At 44.7% G+C, this 20,593-nt stretch overlaps 1 protein-coding gene across 3 annotated transcripts in view; it reads right to left on the bottom strand.

Moving 5' to 3' along the window:
• Positions 1-10,956: 10,956 nt before the first annotated feature.
• SP1 (Sp1 transcription factor) overlaps positions 10,957-20,593 on the bottom strand; it is a 52,992-nt gene continuing 43,355 nt past the window's right edge. For all 3 annotated transcript variants that reach the window (XM_066369619.1, XM_066369621.1, XM_066369620.1), the window contains exons 5-6: positions 17,195-17,394; positions 10,957-16,233 (exon numbers count right to left, since the gene is read on the bottom strand). In XM_066369619.1, coding sequence (XP_066225716.1) covers positions 15,920-16,233; positions 17,195-17,394 — 514 coding nt within the window. In that variant the 3' untranslated portion in view covers positions 10,957-15,919. The remainder of the gene's footprint in view (positions 16,234-17,194; positions 17,395-20,593) is intronic.

Raw genomic sequence — 20,593 nt, 5'->3', positions numbered from 1 at the left:
GAGAGAACTATAGCTGTGCAGCAATAGAGAGACAAGAACCCAGCTCCACCAGACTCAGAAACGAGAGGAATCACTTCCAGCAGTATGAGCAGCTGGCTCCTACAAGAATTAGTCAGAGGGGACCAGTTCCCTGTTTCCCTACCCTTCTGTCCTCCTGATGGCTGCCTGGAAATCCTTTCTGGGAATGGTCTGGCTTACACAAAGGATGAATGTCTTTCTGAGTATTGATTCTTCTATTCTGAAGCCTTTCTCCTGGGAAGCACGAATGAAAAGTTCGCTCCAGTTGTTGTGAAGTTATGGAGTAATGATGAGGGCTAGAGGCAGAGAGGCAGCTGCCCATCCCTTTTGAGACTCTCTGGGAGTCTGAAGGATCCTGCCAGTGAGATGACTGGAATGTACTTAGTTACAGCTATCTTCCTACAGCAGAATGCATCCCAGATCAGATAAATTCAGGGCAGGAGGAGGTGTGTGTGTGTGTGTGGTGGTGGGGAGTTGAAGGTCAAATAACTTCTTGTGTCTGGAGTGTCTCAGGAGACTATCTCCTTCAGAGAGGAGTGAGGTAAGGATCAGGCAGGAAGGCAGAATCTCCTTATCCAAAGCCCTGTATAACTACTTGTCTCAAAGATAAACATTCCAGTTGGGTTTATGGGAAGTATACCTGCTCTGGGCAGAGTTTAGAGTTGAGATGGTGATAGAATGGGTAAAAATCTAAGAGCTAAGAAATTAGGAAGGTGCTGAGAAAGGACCTCAGCTTCCTGTATAACATAAAGGCTTCCTGTGTAAACAAACACGAAGATTTCATCAGAATCCCCCAACTGAAGTCTGCAATGACCCAACTGACCTTTGACCCCACTGACTACAAGGCTAAAGTGAGTTGTTTATTAATTCAACTCAGAAAATATCTATAAGGTCCCAGTCTTAAGGTATTTCATTAGGTGCTGGGCCTATAATATGTGACTCCTGCCTTTCAAGAACTCAGAGTCTAGAAAGGCAAGAAGATAAATCAATGAGCAACCAGAATATTATGTATCAGACCAAGGGTATGAACAAGCAGCTAAATAAGCAACTATATAAGTAGAAAGATTAAATAAGTTAATTCTGTCCAGGGCATAAACGACAAGGGAAAAAAGGTATCCAGAGGGTTTCACAGAAAAAGAAATCTTGCCTGACCTGTGGTGGCGCAGTGGATAAAGTGTCAACCTGGAAACACTGAGGTTGCTGGTTCAAAACCCTGGCTTGCCTGGTCAAGGCACATATGGGAGTTGATGCTTCCTGCTCCTCCCCCTTCTCTTTCTCTCTCTCTCTCTCTCCCCCTCCTCTCTAAAATAAAATTTAAAAAAATTAAAAAAAAAAAATCTTTAAATTGTCTCAAAGATAAACACACTGAAAACAAGTAAAAGGAGGGCAATTATTATTTTTTAAAGATTTTATTTATTGTTTTTAGAAAAAGGAGAGAGAAGGGGAGGGAGGAGCAGAAAGCATCAACTTGTGGTAGTTACTTCTCATATGTGCCTTGACCAGGCAAGCCTGGGGTTTTGAACCAATGACCTCAGCATTCCAGATTGACACTTTCTCCACTGTGCCATCACAGGTCATGCATGGACGGTGATTATTATAGGTGGAGCAGCAAGAAAAAATACACAGAGATATGACCACAAAGTGTATGCACTGAGGCAGAGGGTGTGAGCTGGAGAGGTTATGAGATATAAAGCAGAATATCACCCTAGAGATAGACCAGATTGGAAAGGTTTTCAATTCTATATCAAGGAGCTTAGATTTTTCCTAAGAGCAAAAAATGTAAGGCAGGGATCCGGTGGCAATGTGGAAGATGGATGACTGGGGCTCAGGGAGACTAGAAGCAAGATCAGTTACAAGACCGAAGCAGTAACTGAGTACCAGAATAGTGGAAACAAAAAAAACAAAAAAAAAAAAAATTGAGATACATTATATTGGTAGTACTAACAGAATTGGTAATGAAATGAATGATGGCAGATGAAAGGGAGAATTAAAAGATTATTCTGACCTTTCAAGTATAAAGACTCAAGGAGTAGTAATAGTGTTAGGTGAGATAGGGAACACAATAGTTATTTCTCCTTCTTACAGGTTGAGTTTGAGTTATGTGTTGGGTATCCATATGAAAATGTCCAGTAAGCAGGCTGTCAGGTTAAGAGAAAATTTAGGACTTAGCATTTGGGAGTCACCAACATGTATTTAGTAACTAAAGAAGAGATGTAACTTGCTTAAGGGGGTGAAATGTAGAATATAGAAAGGACACAATACAAAGAAACACGAACATTCAAGAGTCAGAAGAAGGCCCTGGCTGGTTGGCTCAGTGGTAGAGCATCGGCCTGGCATGCAGGAGTCCTGGGTTTGATTCCCGGCCAGGGCACACAGGAGAATCGCCCATCTGCTTCTCCACCCCTCCCCATCTCCTTCCTCTCTGTCTCTCTCTTCCTCTCCCGCAGCGGAGGCTCCATTGGAGCAAAGATGGCCCGGGTGCTGAGGATGGCTCTGTGGCCTCTGCTTCAGGCGCTAGAATGGCTCTGGATGCAACAGAGCGACGCCCAGAGGGGCAGAGCATCGCCCCCTGGTGGGCATGCCGGGTGGATCCCGGTCGGGCGCATGTGGGAGTCTTTCTGACTGCCTCCCCGTTTCCAACTTCAGAAAAATGCAAAAAAAAAAAAGAGTCAGAAGAAGAAATAACTATGAAAGAGACTAAAGATTAGTCAGAAAGGCTGAAAGAGAACCAGGAGAGAGTTTCACATTCCATGGGAAGTTCTAAGATGCAGGTACTTCCAGCAATATTTAAGGCTCATAACTTAAAAGACCACTCACTGAAGCTGGCAACCAGGTAGCAGATGTTTGTTTGTTTGTTTTTTGGTAGCTGATGTTTAATACAAAACAATTTGGACCTAAGCAGTGGTAACGCAGTAGAAAAAAACATCAACCCAGGAAGCTGAGATCCCCAGTTAGAAACCCTGACGTCTCCAGCTTCAGTGCAGCGTCATGGGCTTGATTATGGGCTTGCTAGCTTGAGCACAGAATCATGGACATGATCCTAAGGTCACTGGCTTGAGTCCAAAGGTTGCTGGCTTAAGCAAGGGTTCATTGGCTCAGCTTAAGCCCCCTGGTCGAGGCACATATGAGAAACAATCAATGAATAACTGAAGTGAAGCAACTACAAGTTGATGCTTCTCACTTCTCTCTTATCTCTCTCTAAAAAATAAATAATAAACAATTTGGTTGCTGAACAAAGTGGCCTGAGAGGTGAATAAAAGAAGAGGAAAGGTGCTTGACCTGTGGTGGAGCTGTGGATAAAGAGTTGACCTGGCCCTGGCCGGTTGGCTCAGCGGTAGAGCGTTGGCCTGGCGTGCGGGGGACCCGGGTTCGATTCCCGGCCAGGGCACATAGGAGAAGCGCCCATTTGCTTCTCCACCCCCCCCCTTCCTCTCTGTCTCTCTCTTCCCCTCCCGCAGCCAAGGTTCCATTGGAGCAAAGATGGCCCGGGCGCTGGGGATGGCTCCTTGGCCTCTGCCCCAGGCGCTAGAGTGGCTCTGGTCGCGGCAGAGCGACGCCCCGGAGGGGCAGAGCATCGCCCCCTGGTGGGCAGAGCGTTGCCCCTGGTGGGCGTGCCGGGTGGATCCCGGTCGGGCGCATGCGGGAGTCTGTCTGACTGTCTCTCCCCATTTCCAGCTTCAGAAAAATACAAAAAAAAAAAAAAAAAAAAAAAAAAAAAGGGTTGACCTGGAATGCTGAGGTTGCCAGTTCGAAACCCCTGGGCTTGCCTGGTCAAGGCACCTACAAGAAGCAACTACAAGTTGATGCTTCTGGCTCCTTTCCCACCCTTCTCCCCTTCTCTCTTTCCTCTCTCTAAAATCAATAAATAAAATCTTGCCTGACCAGGTGGTGGCGCAGTGGATAGAGCATCGGACTGGGTTGTGGAGGACCCAGGTTCGAGACCCTGTGGTCGCCAGCTTGAGTGTGGGCTCATCTGGTTTGAACAAAAGCTCACCAGCTTGGACTCAAGGTCGCTGACTAGAGCAAGGGGTTACTCACTCTGCTGAAGGCCTGCAGTCAAGGCACATATGAGAAAGCAATCAATGAACAACTAAGGTGTTGCAACCCGCAATGAAAAACTAATGATTGCCTGACCAGGCAGTGGCACAGTGGATAGAGCGTCGGACTGGGATGCAGAGGACCCAGGTTCGAGACCCCGAGGTCGCCAGCTTGAGTGCGGGCTCATCTGGTTTGAGCAAAAAAAGCCCACCAGCTTGAACCCATGGTCGCTGGGTCCAACAAGGGGTTACTTGGTCTGCTGAAGGCCCGTGGTCAAGGCACATATGAGAAAGCAATCAATGAACAACTAAGGTGTTGTAATGCACAATGAAAAACTAATGATTGATGCTTCTCATCTCTCTCCTTTCCTGTCTGTCTGTCCCTGTCTATCCCTCTCTCTGACTCACTCTCTGTCTCTGAAATAAATAAATAAATAAAATAAAATAAAAAAACAAAAAAACCCTAATGATTGATGCTTCTCATCTCTCTGTTCCTGTCTGTCCCTGTCTATCCCTCTCTCTGACTCTCTCTGTCTCTGTAAAAAAAAAAAAAAAAAAAAAAAAAAGGATTGAAAAATAAAATAAAATCTTAAAAAAAAGGGAAGAAATAAAAGGGAGGAGTAAAATTGAGTATAAGGAAATCTAAAAAACAAAAACAAGTCTTAGAAAATGGGCACAAATGACAGGGTTGAGCTTGTAAAGAAAAAATATCTCCCCCCAAGAAACTGGTAAATACATTTTTTTTTTTTTTTAGTGAAAGGGAGAGAGAGGAAGAAGGGAGATGAGAAAGATGAGAAGCATCAACTCACAGTTGCAGCATTTTAGTTGTTCAATGATTGCTTCTCCTATGTGCCTTGACCTGGGGGCTCCAGATGAGCCCGTGACCCCTTGCTCAAGCCAGCAACCTTGGGCTCAAGCCAGCAACCACGGGATCATGTCAACGATCCCACGCTCAAGCTGGTGACCTCTCACTCAAGCCAGATGAGCTAGCACTCGAGCTGGTGACTTCCAGGTTTTGAACCTGGACCTCAGCATCCCAGGTTGACACTCTATTCACTGCACCATCACCAGTCAGGCAAATACATCAATATTTATAGGGATAGGTGAAGGAAGTTTGAGGAAATTCATGCTTCCGATTTTCTTTCTTTCTTTTTTTTTAACTTTATTTATTCATTTTAGAGAGAGGGGACAGAGAGAGGCCAAGAGAGAGAAGGGAGGGAGGAGCAGAAAGCATCAACTCCCATATGTGCCTTGACCAGACAAGCCCGGGGTTTTGAACCAGCAACTTCAGCATTCCAGGTCAATGCTTTTACCCACTGCACCACCACAGGTCAGGCCATGCTTCCGATTTTCTTCATGAAATAGAAAGCAAATCATCTGCTGAAAAATGGGATCAGGATTGGGAAAGTTACAATTAATGGCATCTGATTCATTTGCCAACTAGGAAGTACTTAGTGGTAGGGCCTGTTTTATTTCATTTTTTAATCTTCAACCTAGCTTGGTATCCAGCACATAGTAAGGGCTCAATAAATGTTTATTGAATGAACAGATGGCACCACTATTAAAGGCCCACTTAAGGCTGAAAAAAAAAAATTCAACCCCCTCCAAATACACAACAAAATAAAGTCAAATGTTAAAATGTTATATTTCTGGCCCTAGCTGGATAGATCGATCAGTTAGTTGCAGGTTTGATCCCTGGTCAGGGCACATACAAGAATCAACCAGTGAAGTCATGAATGAGTAGAATAACAAAATTGTTGTTTCTGTCTTCATTCCTCTCTGAAAATCAATAAATATTTTAAAATGTTATATTGTTAACGTCTACCATAAGAAAACAAAAATGTTGAGTTTACCAATGGCTGAGTGATTGACAGGGCAGACACAGGAAGTCAAATAATCAAGAATGTTGTTAGTCATAACAATTGATCAAGGATTCTTAGGTAGAAAAGGAAGTGAAGTTGTAGGTTGATGGAAAATCAGAAAGGCTTGTCAACATTATTTCAATTTGTCTCAGAAGCAGTCACAATCCAGATTCAATCATGTTAGACATAGGGTGGTGTTATTAACTGAATGTAAAATATGTCAGGACTAGATCTTGGTTCCCAAATACAATTCTCCAATAAAAAGAACCAAGGCTCCTTGGAGAAAATTGCTGATTCTAGAACTGGGGCAGGGAAAATACAAGATGAGTCTGAAGCATCTTGTTTATCAGAAAGCAAGATAGTGCTCAAAAAACAAAAACAAAAGGATGTAGACATATCAAAGGGACACAGTGCTCGCAATGAACGAAGTTGGGAAAATTTGACCAACAAAAATAATGTAGTATTGGGGCCCTGGCCAGTTGGCTCAGTGGTAGAGCATCAGCCTGGTGTGTGGAAGTCCTGGGTTCAATTCCTGGCCAGGGCACAAAGGAGAAGCGCCCATCTGCTTCTCCACCTCTCCCCCTCTCACTTCTCTCTCTCTCTCTCCCTCTCCTGCTCTCCTACTGCAGCCATAGCTCAATTAGAGCAAGTTGGCCCCAAGCGCTGAGGATGGTTCCATGGCCTCCACCTCAGGTGCTAAAAAGATGGCTCTGGTTGCAACAGAGCAAGGGCCCCAGATGGGCAGTGCATTGCCTCCTAGCGGGCTTGCCAAGTAAATCCCGGTCGGGTGCATGCAGGAGTTTGTCTCTACCTCTCCTCCTCTCAATAAAATTAAAATAATAATATAGTATTGAATTATAACAAACTATAAAATAAACTTACTCAATACTTAATTTAACCCAAGTATAAAAATCTGAGTGCAGCCCGTGGTGGTGCATTGGCTGGAGCATCAACCTGGAATGCTGAGGTCGCTGGTTTGAAACCCAGGCTTGCACAGTCAAGGAACATGAGAAGAAATCATGAACTAAAGAGAAGCAACTGTGAGTTGATGCCGCTCTGTCTCCCCTCACCACCCCTTTCTAAAATCAGTAAAAATTTTAAAAACTGCATAAAATATAGGAGGTAGGCTTAATTTGTATACTAAGAATTGGAAAAGAGCCTGACCAGGCGGTGGCGCAGTGGATAGAGCATCAGACTGGGATGCAGAGGACCCAGGTTCAAGACCCCAAGGTCGCCAGCTTGAGCGCGGGCTCATCTGGTTTGAGCAGAAAGCTCACTAGCTTGGACCCAAGGTCGCTGGCTTGAGCAAGGGTTACTTGGTCTGCTGTGGCCCCACGGTCAAGGCACATATGAGAAGGCAACCAATGAACAACTAAGGTGCCACAATGAAAAACTGATGATTGATGCTTCTCATTTCTCTCCGTTCCTGTCTGTCCCTATCTATCCCTCTCTCTGTTTCTGTAAAAAAATTAAATTAAATTTTTAAAAAAAGGGCCCTGGCCAGTTGGCTCAGTGGTAGAGCATTGGCCTGGCATGTGGGAGTCCCGGGTTCGATTCCCAGCCAGGGCACACAGGAGAATCGCCCATCTGCTTCTCCACCCCTCCTCCTCTCCTTCCTCTCCGTCTCTCTCTTCCCCTCCCACAGCCAAGGCTCCACTGGAGCAAAAGTTGGCCCGGGCGCTGAGGATGGCTCTGTGGCCTCTGCCTCAGGTGCTAGAATGGCTCTGGTTGCAGCAGAGCGACGCCCTGGATGGGCAGAGCATCGCCCCTGGTGGGCATGCTGGGTGGATCCTGGGCGGGCGCATGCGGGAGTCTGTCTGACTGCCTCCCCATTTCCAGCTTCAGAAAAATACAAAAAAAATAAAAAGAATTGGAAAAGAGAAACTGAATAAACTTGGCAAATATTACCTTAACCAAGTGATGAAAATTGCCGTCAATTATGTCATCAGTAATGTCACATGGCTAGCACATACCTCTTGCTGTGATGAGAATGGTATTTCACTTGAGTGGTATTTCCCCCAAAAAACCCATAAGCTCAGTCCAATAAGAAAAACATCAGAAGGCCCTGGCCGGTTGGCTCAGTGGTAGTGTCGGGCTGGTGTGCAGAAGTCCCAGGTTCGATTCCCGGCCAGGGCACACAGGAGAGGCACCCATTTGCTTCTCCACCCCTTCCCCTCTCCTTCCTCTCTGTCTCTCTCTTCCCCTCCCGCAGCGAGGCTCCATTGGAGCAAAGATGGCCCGGGCGCTGGGGATGGCTCCTTGGCCTCTGCCCCAGGCACTAGAGTGGCTCTGGTCGCAACAGAGTGACGTCCCGGAGGGGCAGAGCATCGCCCCCGGTGGGCGTGGCGGGTGCATCCCAGTGGGGCGCATGCGGGAATCTGTCTGTCTCTCCCCGTTTCCAGCTTCAGAAAAATACAAAAAAAAAAAAAAAGAAAAGAAAGAGAACATCAGAGCCTGACTCATGGTAGCACAGTGGTTAGAGTGTCAACCTGGGATATTGAGGTCCCAGGTTTGAAGTCCTGAGGTCACCAGTTTGAGTGTGGGGTCATAGACATGATCCCATGGTCACTGGCTTGAGCAAGGGGCTGCTGGCTTGGCTTGGGCACCAGAAAGCAATCAATGAACAACTGAAGTGCTGCAACTGAGTTGATGCTTCTCATCTCTTTCCCTCTAATAAAAGGCCCTGGCCACCTGACCAGGTGGTGGCGCAGTGGATAGAGCATCGGACTGGGATGCGGAGGATCCAGGTTCAAGACCCCGAGGTTGCCAGCTTGAGCACAGGCTCATCTGGTTTGAGCAAAGCTCACCAGCTTGGACCTAAAGTCACTGGCTTGAGCAAGGGGTTACTCGCTCTACTGTAGGCCCATGGTCAAGGCATATGTGAGAAAGCAATCAATGAATGAAGGTGTCGCAACAAAAAACTGATGATTGATGTTTCTCATCTCTCTCTGTTCCTATCTATCCCTCTCTCTTAAAAAAAAAAAAAAAAAAAGCCCTGGCTGATTGCTCAGTGGATAGAGCATTTGCCCAGCGTATGGAGATCCCAGGTTCAATTCCCAGTCAGGGCACAAAGGAAAAACAACCACCTCCTTCTCTCCCTCTTCCCCTCCCATAGATAACTCAAATGTTTCAATTGTATCTGGGTGCTGAGGATAGCTCAGTTGGTCCAAGTATGTCTCAGGTGCTAAAAATAGTTGTTTTCAAGCATCAGCTCCAGATGGGGTTGCAGGTGGATCCTGGTCAGGGCGCATGCAGGAGTCTATCTCCCCTTCTCTCATTTAAATAAATAAACAAAAACAAAACAACCCCAAAACAAAAAACCATCAAATTCAGATTTAGGGACAGGAAACCTGGGTAATACTCCAAGACTGCCCTGGTTATGAAAAACAAAAACTGTCACTAGAGGAGACTGGGGAGACATATCAACTAAATGCAATGTGGTATCCTGGAATGGATTCTGGAACAGGAAGATGACATCACTGGGGAAACATATAGAGCTTAGGGTCTAGCTAATGTGTCAGTTTCTTAGTTTTGACAATGCACCATGATGTTAACAGGGAAAACTGGGGAAGGAATAAATGGGAACTCTTTGTTCTATCTCTGCAACTTTCATTTAAATTTAAAAATATTCCAAAATAAGAAGCTGGCCTGGTAGCTCAGTTGCTTAGTGTGTTCTGATATACCACGGTAAAAGGTTCAATCCCCAGTCAGAGCACATAGAAGAATCAACCAAGTAAGTAGAACAGTAGATTGATGTTTCTCTCTCTTCCTTCCTCTTTGAAAAAAACAAACAAAAAAAACCTTATTAAACAAAAAGTTGCTGCTGCCTCTGTTCCTCTTGGACCTCCACATTTCTTTTCAGTGAGACAGACACAGGGAGAGAGATGAGAAACATCAACTCAGAGTCGTGACATTTTAGTTGTTCATTATATGCCTTGACCAGGGGGCTCCATTGAACCAGTGACACCTTACTCAAAACCTGGGCTTAAGCCAGAACCCTACGCTCAAGCTGGCAACCTCAGGGTTTCAAACCTGCACCTCAGCATTCCAGGTAGACGCTCTATCCACTGCACCAACACCTGATCAGGCTGGGCCTCTACATTTCAATAAAGTCATGGCACACTGAGCTGGTCATGACACCTTTTACCTGGTACAGTGGTACCTTGAGATACGAACAGACCAACATAAGAATTTTTAAAGATACGACTGCGACTCGGTCTGTATTTTTGTTTGAGATCCTAGTGAAATTCTGAGATACGAGTTGTGATTCGTTCGGGGAGCTGCTGCTAGTTGGTGAATTGGCGCATGGGTCCAGTATCGGCAGTTTGATATATGAGTTGACCGACTTACGAGCTCAGTTACAGAACGAATTAAATTCATATCTCAAGGTACCACTGTAGTTAAAGTGTAGTTCAATTGTGCTGATTAACATGTATAGGACAGTGGAGCTGGAAATCTTTGTTGGGTTCAGTATATGAAGTTATAACCATAATCTCCCATTCCCACCCTCTCAACACACGAGACATGCCTTTTTATTAAAAAAAAAAAACTTTTTTAATTGGTTTACAAAGGAGCTACAGACTACATTGAAACTAACCTTTGTACAAAAAGGCAACAACAAAAAAGCCCCCAAATACCCAGAAACAAAAGGTAGGAGACATAAGAAAGAAAGATACAAAAGATCAGGGAGAAACTGAAAGACAAGAGATTAGCATCACACATACAGAATCAGGGAGAAAAAGGACCAAGAAAGATGAGAGCATTTCAAAGTATTTCCCCACACAGCCCTGGTGATAATCAGATTGGAACCAACAACAAACACAACATGAGATTAAGAGGTTTAAAAAGGCAACAGTGGTATAAAGACTGGTTATCGCCCATGTTGAGAGAGAAAAAAACTTGTTTTAGGCACCCCAGACTGAAGCAACACCCCTCCCCCAAAGATGACAGACTTGGGAAGAGGAAGCAGGCCCTGGGACAGCTGCCATCAGTGTGTAGGAGAATCCTCAGGTCAGTATCAGCATATTTTCCCCAAAGTCTTTGAGCCCTAAATTCCAGATGAGGGCTATGGGATGCCACTGGGAGAAAGGGGTGATCAGAAATATGAAGACCTGCCCTTGTCCACATTTTTCAAGAGCAGTTTCTGGGAAAGTGAAGGGCTGAGCAGGCAAATCCCATTCCCTTGCGGAGAAGGCACAGTGTCATTCCTGAAGGTGAGTCAGAGAGAAACATGCACCCCCTGAGAGGTATAAACAGTTGTCACTACTTGCAGCCCCAGCTTAACCCCATTTGTTACGTTTTGGTTTTTTTCCTGATACTGAAGGAAGCTGAGAGACCAACTCCATACTCCCTTAGCAGATACAAAGCTGGAGCTGTTTGATGAGGAAAGGGAAAATATGACAAAATATGAGTTTCTCTCCAGTGAATTTTGTGGAGGAAATTTTTTTATTTTAGGAAGTACAGAAGACGAAAGGGAGGAATAAATCCAGAGTTGCCCCTTTTTTCCTTTTTCCAGCCTTCAAATCAAAGGCAAGCGAGCCAATCTGGGAGAGGGAGTAGGAGTTTAAACTTAAGGCTGCTTAATGTCCTCCTGGCTGGTGTCTGGCGAAGGCAGACAAAGAAAACAGGTCAACCTCAAAGCTGTCTGCTCATCCTCCTTGAAGAGGTCTGTACCTCAGGAGGAGAGCCAAGACAGGCACCACAGAGAGCACAGGCTCCCAACAAAAGTAAAGCAACCTGCCCATATTTTATCAGCAGTTTTCAAAAACTGTTTTCCGGGGTTGGAGAAGTGCCATGTCCTCCTCCCTTTCCCCAAAGCTACTGCTGCCATCTTTCATCCCTGCATATAAATTATTAGCTCTAAGGGAGACAAACTCTGAGATTTCACATTTCTCCCTCCCAACCCCAAGTGGCTACCAGCTTAATAGGAGGAAAGAGAACTATGCAAAGGGAACCTCATTTGAGGCAGCTAGACTATCCTCATTTCCTTGGTACCTGGATCTCCAAAACTCATTTGATCTGATCACAAGGTCCAAAAGGCATCAGGGTACTTACAACTGAAGGAAAACTTGAAGCAAGTAGCACCAGGGCTCCCCCAAAGCATAACTGGGGCTTGATTAATACCCCCAGAAGAATCCCTCAAAAAGTATATAAATTTATTGCATTCTAGCAAAGATCTGCAGCTTCCAGTATTCACACAATGTGAAGATATTAATACAAAATATATTCTGAAAGTCGAACATCTGCAGTTCATAGTGCTTTCTCAGATTAGTTAAAAAAATACAATGCTTAGTTTCCTATATAAGATATACAAAAGCAAAAAAATATATATATGTATGTAGTAGAAATAAATCAATCAGCCATAGTAATTTATAGCTTTTGTCTCTAACCCTCCCCCAATCATAATCTTTACCCCACACTGCAGTCTATACTTTCTGGGATCAAGGGTTCTATTTATTCTGAACCAAGCTGAGAAATATCTTTTAAATTTCATTCTACATAGCACCCACAAATATGGTGCCAGCTGGGAGGTCCCTGAAGGAAGATGGTGTGACTTGTTACTTCTTTTGGTAGGAAGTGAGACAATGATAAGCAGATGACAAGTGAATGGACTGCCTGAAAGGACAGGGAATGAGTGCTTTGATAATACCCTTCCTCTGGGCATGCCTTGCCCTGTAAGGTTTGATCATTTAAAAAAAATTAAAAAAGGAACTCATGTAAAAGATTTTAGAATCAATATGCCTGTCAGTTATATTAATTTCTGCTGGCTAGAAGTTCAGGGAAAGGAATTTTTAGCAATAAACTCCTGACTCAAGGAATGTAGGCTCCTAACTTCCTGTGGAAGAGACTGGTGGCTCACTGCTGCTTCAGTTGTGGGGCCAAACAAGATACTGGATCTGGAGCTTCCTTGGTGAGAAAAAAATAAGGCAAGTGGAAAGAACTGGATATAAATTCACTCATAGTAATGCTAATGAAAGGGCTACCCCTTCATTAAACCAATATTCCATCCCAGATAGAAACATCATCAAAATAATGTTCTAAAAGCATGTAGTCTCAGCTTCAGTAAGCTAGTTTACATCTAATAACTTCATCCTGGGGAAGATTCTATTCCTTGAAATGTTCTAGCAAAAATAGCACAAACTCCAATGAGTTATTCTGTCCCTCTCCTCCATAAGATGCCCATGTATATGATTATAGACATAAAATAACAAGTTCTGAGGCCTGCCTTTCAGGGAGTCAAGGGTATGACACGTGGCTGGGCATGGATGACTTTTACTTCAGTATTAACAAAACTCGATTTGGGGAAAACTCCTTGCAATGGTTCCTGTTAAAAACAGTATTAAGTCCGCAGAGAAAGGACCAAATGGAGTGAACTATTATTTAGAATATTAACAGTTACTGTATTTCAGGTTAAACAATACAAACTTAGCCAAACCCTAACTTGGATAGATTTTATATAAAATATATAGTAGAATCATAACATCATCTATTTGTAGTAAAGATAAAAAAAATTATGAAAGGAACTAGGATTCTACTATAGATGGTTTCACTTTCAAACACAGAAATAGCTTCTTCTTTTAAAAGTGCAGTAGAATATCCCCCATTCATAATTGTAATTGAGTTAGCATAAGCAAAGAAATGACCTCAGGAACACACCCAGGTTTTAAAATACATTTCTTGGTAATGGGCCCAAAAGTCATTTTGATCTGAATTTGATTTTCCAACAATATTAAATATAATTTCTCATCTGTGTGTAGATATATACAGGCACAAACACACATCACACAGTCATACACAAACACTTCTCTATCAGATCAGGGTAATTTTTATTGCAGGCCTCTTTTAGTAATGGCTAACAGAAAACCTATCCCCAACCTAACAGATTACACACATACACGCAGCCATTTCCACACTTCCTCACAGTGAAAAGCCCTCTGACAAGATACCAGAAGGTCAAGAGGGACAATGTCTTAATGGCTGGGCCTTGAGGACAACTCTGGTTGCGTTTAAATCTCAGTGCCAAATGCACTAAGAGTTCCCTGCCGCTATAATTTTTGGATCAGTCTCTTCGGGAATCAGGCCATGAAGAAAGCAGGATGGTTTCTCTCTATCTCTCCTATAAACCACAGTGGTAAGACAAGATTTCTTTTTGTTCTGAGCTATCATTCCCATGATCATGTGCTTCCTTTTCCCTTAGGAACCATCCAAGGAAGAGTTAAGGAAAAAGATCAAAGAACCACTCACTGCCTTGCCACTAGTACATGCTCTGGAGTTCTGCAGAATGGAAACCCAGAGCAGATTCACTACCTGATGCTCCTTAATAACGTAACGGGTAAGAAACTACTGGGGATATTCAAAAGAGGAAGTGTACTTCTTTTCAGAGTGTGAACTCAGAAGTTTATGTGAAATCAAAGCTTAGTGACCTTGGAAGACAGCTGTACAAAAGTCCAAATACTCCATTAACTCCTGCACTATATACTACTGAGCCATTTCTGCTTCTGAGCACATCATTTTCCAATTAAAAGCCCCCACATTATTTGACCATTTTTTGGTAGTTTATACAAACTGATCCCAGATTATAACCTTCAAAGGATCTCTTGTGGCCCTGGCCGGTTGGCTCAGAGGTAGAGCGTCGGCCTGGCGTGCGGGGGACCCGGGTTCGATTCCCGGCCAGGGCACATAGGAGAAGCGCCCATTTGCTTCTCCACCCCCCCTCCTTCCTCTCTGTCTCTCTCTTCCCCTCCTGCAGCCAAGGCTCCACTGGAGCAAAGATGGCCTGGGCACTGGGGATGGCTCCTTGGCCTCTGCCCCAGACGCTAGAGTGGCTCTGGTCACGGCAGAGCGATGCCCCGGAGGGGCAGAGCATCGCCCCTGGTGGGCGTGCCGAGTGGATCCCGGTCGGGTGCATGCGGGAGTCTGTATGACTGTCTCTCCCCGTTTCCAGCTTCGGAAAAATACAAAATACAAAAGAAAAGAAAAAAAAAAAAAAAGATCTTTTGTACAATTACACAGAAAGACTTGATTCCTGATGCTTAGAGTAGACTGATGAAGAGAGGTGCCTTTGACTCTCCAGCACGAAGAGGGTGCCTGCGTCAGTATTTTTAACACTCTCTCCACAGTTACTTCAAACACCACCCTAGTCTTCAGGGTTTCTCCATTCTGCTGCTGGGACTAAGGACTTTAAAAGAGTCACAGAGGTGCCTCATCCAGGAATCATTACCAAGAACATTAAATGATCAGGCGAGAGAAAGGGAGACAGAAAAGATTAAGTCAGGAAAGGAGTACTAGAAGCTGATCCCAAATAAAAAGACAAACTTAAGGAAAAACATTATGTATGTATATATAAACTCAAAGCAGAGCATATGGATGCTTAATCTAGTGGGAAGCCAAGACAACATCTATAGAAGCTTGATGTGTCACAACAAGGCTCAGCCATAAGGAAATAAGGCAATATAAAAAAACTGACCAAGATATTTTGGTCACAGAATGGTCTCCTTCCTCCCAGCCAACCCCTGCAAATGCTTCTCTATATATCTTTTGTGTATGTATACACACACACACACACACACACACACACACACACACACACATATATATATAATATAGAATCTGTTTTTTGTTAAAAAGTATTTCAATGATCATATATATTTATCAAGGCATGATAGCTTTAGGAAAGGGGGGATCCATCAAGAGGGAGCCGAGAAGGGAAACAGGACAGGGAGGCTGGGGTGAGAAATGTAAGAAGAAACTGGGGTCAGACAAATGCTCATCAAAGGGTGGCACCAACAAATTTTCACTAATGTTTCCCACCTTAAGGATACTGATGATATAGGTGAATGCCAGGACCCCATCTCCTCTTGTGTTCCTCCCCCAATTCTTCCCACCACCACGCATTTTAATGCCTCATGGCTCTCTCTCCCCCATGTCGCTTGGACCCATGCTACCTAGCATCCCAGGATTAATGGGCATGACCCATATGTCTCTGGCCCTGGGTGCCTGATCTCAGAAGCCATTGCCACTGATATTAATGGACTGCAGATCTGCCACCTGCATGACGTTGATGCCACTGTTGGCAAGACGAGCAATACCCTCTGGACAGATGGCCTCCATGGCTACCATATTGGTGGTAATAAGGGCTGAAGAGGTGGCAGCGCCACTGCCTTCTGAACCTGCCCCACTGTCCAGGGGCAAAGTGCCCACACTCAGGGATACACCTGTGCCCCCCTTCTTATTCTGGTGGGTCTTAATATGCTTTGACAGGTGGTCACTCCTCATGAAGCGCTTGGGACACTCAGGGCAGGCAAATTTCTTCTCACCTAAATAAAAAGAAAAAGAAGATAAGAAACTAACATCTTAGGAAGTAGAGGGTACCTTGTCCAATTACTGCTTTCAAACTTTATCAGGCAGATAATCATCAGGTCAGTTTTTAGAAGGCGATAAAAGCAAGAAAAACCTGGTGAGTATCTTTTGCTCTTTGGAGGACAAAAAAATAGATGTGTGGGGAGTAGCGGTTTCTAAACATACACCTTCACACCATAAACCCAAGAAAAAGAAGAGTCTGTGGCCCTGTGTTCCCAGCTTAAGTCCCATGTTTCACTGGTCCAGGACAAACTTAACTGCCCATTCCTGAACAAAACATCCTGTGGGGAGGGGACACACTGACTGGATTAAGACAATCACGGTCCATTTCTGGAGCTGGGGGTAGGGTCAATCCCACTCAAATCACATAACTAAGAATAGAGACAGAGAGATTATGTTTTGTTTTTTAATTGGTTTTAGAGAGAGGACGGGAGAGAGAGAGAGAGACAGGAGCATTGATCTGTTCCTAATGCCCTAACTGGGGATCGCAATGGCAACCTCTGGTGCCTCAGGGAGAGGTTCTAACCAACTAAGCTATCAGGCCAGGGCCAGAGAGACTGTTTTCAAAGGAAATCTAGCATTCTGTTACAGGGAGTAGGGGAATAAATAGGAAGGGAGGAGTGTGGGAGGGAGGAAAGGAGAGAAGAAGGATGGTTGGTTGGTTGGTACTCAGAAAGGAAGGAATACAGCAGAAAAGTCTGGCAGGACTGAGACTAACAAGAGTAATGAAATCCTCCAAAACTCAAAACCTAGCTCCTTCCTTCTTAAAGGTTTTCCAGATTAACTCCAATTCCATTTGTGGTTCATACATTTAGTTTCAAATGTAAATTGCTCAGAATGTTTAGATATTTCATGTACATTTTGTACCTTTCCACTGTGGTGTATTACTATTTCTCTCTTCCCCAGGATCCTACTCACCTGTATGTGTGCGTTTGTGCCTCTGTAGCTCATCCGAACGTGTAAAGCGTTTCCCACAGTATGACCAGGTACACATGAATGGCCTCTCGCCTGTGTGCCAGCGCAAGTGTGCCCGTAGGTGTGAGGTCTTGCCATATACTTTGCCACAGCCTTGAATGTGACAAATGTGCTGTTTCTTTTTGCCAGGATCCCCAGAGCCCCTGAAAGTAAGAACACAACTATTCATCATTCATTCTAGTTTTTCCATTCACTTCAGTGGGGGGTGGGGAGTGGAAGAGGTGAGAGAAGCACCAACTCATTGTTAGACTAAGTTATTACATTTAGATGTACCCTGACCAGGGTCAAACCCATGACCTCTGCACATCAGTTCGACGCTTTATCCACTGAGCCAGGGCCTCACCATTCATTCTATGGATCAAAATTAAACCACAAAGTGTCAACAGCAATTGCCCAACCTACTCAAAACTTTTTATTGTTTCACTGATTTTATTTTAGAGAGAGAGAAACATTGATTTGTTGTTCCACTTATTTATGCATTCATTGGTTGATTTTTTTTTTCTTTTTCTTTTTGTATTTTTCTGAAGCTGGAAACGGGGAGGCAGACAGACTCCCGCATGCGCCCGACCAGGATCCACCCGGCACACCCACCAGGGGGCGATGCTCTGCCCATCTGGGGCTCGCTCTGTCGCAACCAGAGCCATTCTAGCGCCTGAGGCAGAGGCCACAGAAGCCATCCTCAGTGCCCGGGTCAACTTTGCTCCAATGGAGCCTTAGCTGCGGGAGGGGAAGAGAGAGAGAGAGAGAGAGGGGGGAAGGAGAGGGGAAGGGGTGGAGAAGCAGATGGGCGCTTCTCCTGTGTGCCCTGGCCGGGAATCAAACCCGGGACTCCTGCACGCCAGGCCGACGCTCTACCACTGAGCCAACCAGCCAGGGCTTTTTTCCCTTTTTTTGACAGAGACAGAGAGAGAGTCAGAGAGAGGGACTGATAGGGACGAACAGACAGACAGTAAGGGAGAGAGATGAGAAGCATCAATTCTTCGTTGCGGCACCTTAGTTTTTCACTGATTGCTTTCTCATATATGCCTTGACCAGAGGGTTCCAGCTGAGCCAGTGACCCCTTGCTCAAGCCAGCGGCCTTGGGCTCAAGCCAGTGGCCTTGGGCTCAAGCCAGTGACAATGGATGGAGTCAGGTCTATGATCCCATGCTCAAGCTGGGACCCCACACTCAGGCCGGTGACCTTGGGTTTTTGAACCTGGGTCCTCAGCATACCAGGTTGATGCTGTATCCACGGTGTCATCACCAGGTCAGGCCGATTCTGGTTCTTTTGTTTTTTTTTATTAAGTGAGAGGCAGGGAGGCAGAGAGAAAAACTCTCGCATGTACACCAGCCAGAACCCACCTGGCAAACCCCCTATCGGGCAATGCTCTGCCCATCTGGGGTTGTTGCTCTGTTGCTCAGCAACTGAGCTATTTTAGCGTCTGAGGTGAAGCCAAGGGAGCCATCCTCAGTTTACCGGGCCAACATGCTCAAATCAATCAAGTCATTGCTGATGGAGGGGAAAAGAGAAAGAAGAGGGGGAGGGATGGAGAAGCAGATGGTTGCTTCTCCTATGTGCTCTGACCAGAAATTGAACCTGGGACATACACATGCCGAGCTGATGCTTTACAACTTAGCCAACTGGCCAAGGCCTGAGTCTGGTCCCTAATACCCAAAATTTAAGTTGTAGGTTTCCTATCTACCACACATTTGCTGTTTTCTGCTTTCTTCTTCCTCTATCAATTTTGATATTTCAAGAAATAATCATTCTCATGGTGATTTGTGAAGTGTATAAGTAAGGTGACCAATCGTCCTCCTTTAGAGAGGACAGTCTTTCTTTTGTAAGTTCTGCCCTCCCCCGAAAAGTGCCCTCCTACATATCCTCCTTTTTGATACTGGAAGACTAATCTATAAATGTCTATATTCGATCAATGCAGAGTTGATCCACTGCATGTGATGTGACATATTTGTATCTAAATGAGTACCTTTTTCTTACAATTATTGTTAAAAATTAATAGGCACGTAACCATAATTACAATATAAAACATTACAATGGGCCCTGGCCGGTTGGCTCAGCGGTAGAGCGTCGGCCTGGCGTGCGGGGGACCCGGGTTCGATTCCCAGCCAGGGCACATAGGAGAGGCGCCCATTTGCTTCTCCACCCCCCACCTCCTTCCTCTCTGTCTCTCTCTTCCCCTCCCACAGCCAAGGCTCCACTGGAGCAAAGATGGCCTGGGCGCTGGGGATGGCTCCTTGGCCTCTGCCCCAGGCACTAGAGTGGCTCTGGTCGTGGCAGAGCGACGCCCCGGAGGGGCAGAGCATCGCCCCCTGGTGGGCAGAGCTTCGTCCCTGGTGGGCATGCCGGGTGGATCCCGGTCGGGCGCATGCGGGAGTCTGTCTGACTGTCTCTCCGTTTCCAGCTTCAGAAAAATACAAAAAAAAAACAAAAACAAAAAAAACCACATTACAATGTTTTTATTATGCATTTACCATATTGTGTATTATTGTTGCAATGCATAAAATGTTTTTTTTATTTATGATATTGTTTTCTTGAATTCATTTTTGTCCTTTTCATTGTAAAAAAGTTGGTCACCTTAGTATAGGGCATTTTCTTGTATTTTTAAAAAAGCTTAAATCTCGCCTGACTGGGCGGTGGAGCAGTGAATAGAGCGTTGGATTGGGATGCGGAAGACCCAGGTTCGAGATCCCAAGGTCGCCAGCTTGAGTGCAGGCTCATCTAGTTTGAGCAAAAGCTCACCAGCTTGGACCCAAGGTCGCTGGCCCCAGCAAGGGGTTACTCGGTCAGCTGAAAGCCCATGGTCAAGGCACATATGAGAAAGCAATCAATGAACTAAGGTGTCACAACGAAACACTGATGATTGATGCTTCTCATCTCTCTCTATTCCTGTCTGTCTGTCCCTATCTATCACTCTCTTTGACTCTCACTCTCTGTGTAAAAAAAAAAAAAAAAAAAAAAAGTTTAAGTCTCAATACAAGCACTTTTTATAGGAACTACTATGAATATAGTGGTATTTTTGGCTGAGAACTTGTTTATGAGCAAAGGGTCTCTCCATTTAAGCACCTGATTAAGAACTTTAAGGAAAATATTTTATACTTATAGAACTTTTTTTCCTAAAAGAGCCAAATGGTACAGATTAAAAGCTGAAAAGCTGGAGAAGTTATCAGTGACTTCACTAGAAGACTGAATAAAAGAGGGGAATAAAAATCCTAAGTAATTCAAGATATGTAAACAAACATTCCCTATATAGAGCAGAACCTCAACTCCTTTCAGGAATCAGCTCTGAAACGTTTTTGCCAAACCAATTTGCTCCACATGTGATCCATTAGTGGGCACTGTGAAG

This window comes from Saccopteryx leptura, chromosome 2, assembly GCF_036850995.1.
Source record: "Saccopteryx leptura isolate mSacLep1 chromosome 2, mSacLep1_pri_phased_curated, whole genome shotgun sequence".
Classification (NCBI taxonomy): Eukaryota; Metazoa; Chordata; class Mammalia; order Chiroptera; family Emballonuridae; genus Saccopteryx; species Saccopteryx leptura.
This window is presented reverse-complemented; position numbering and strand designations above follow the sequence as displayed.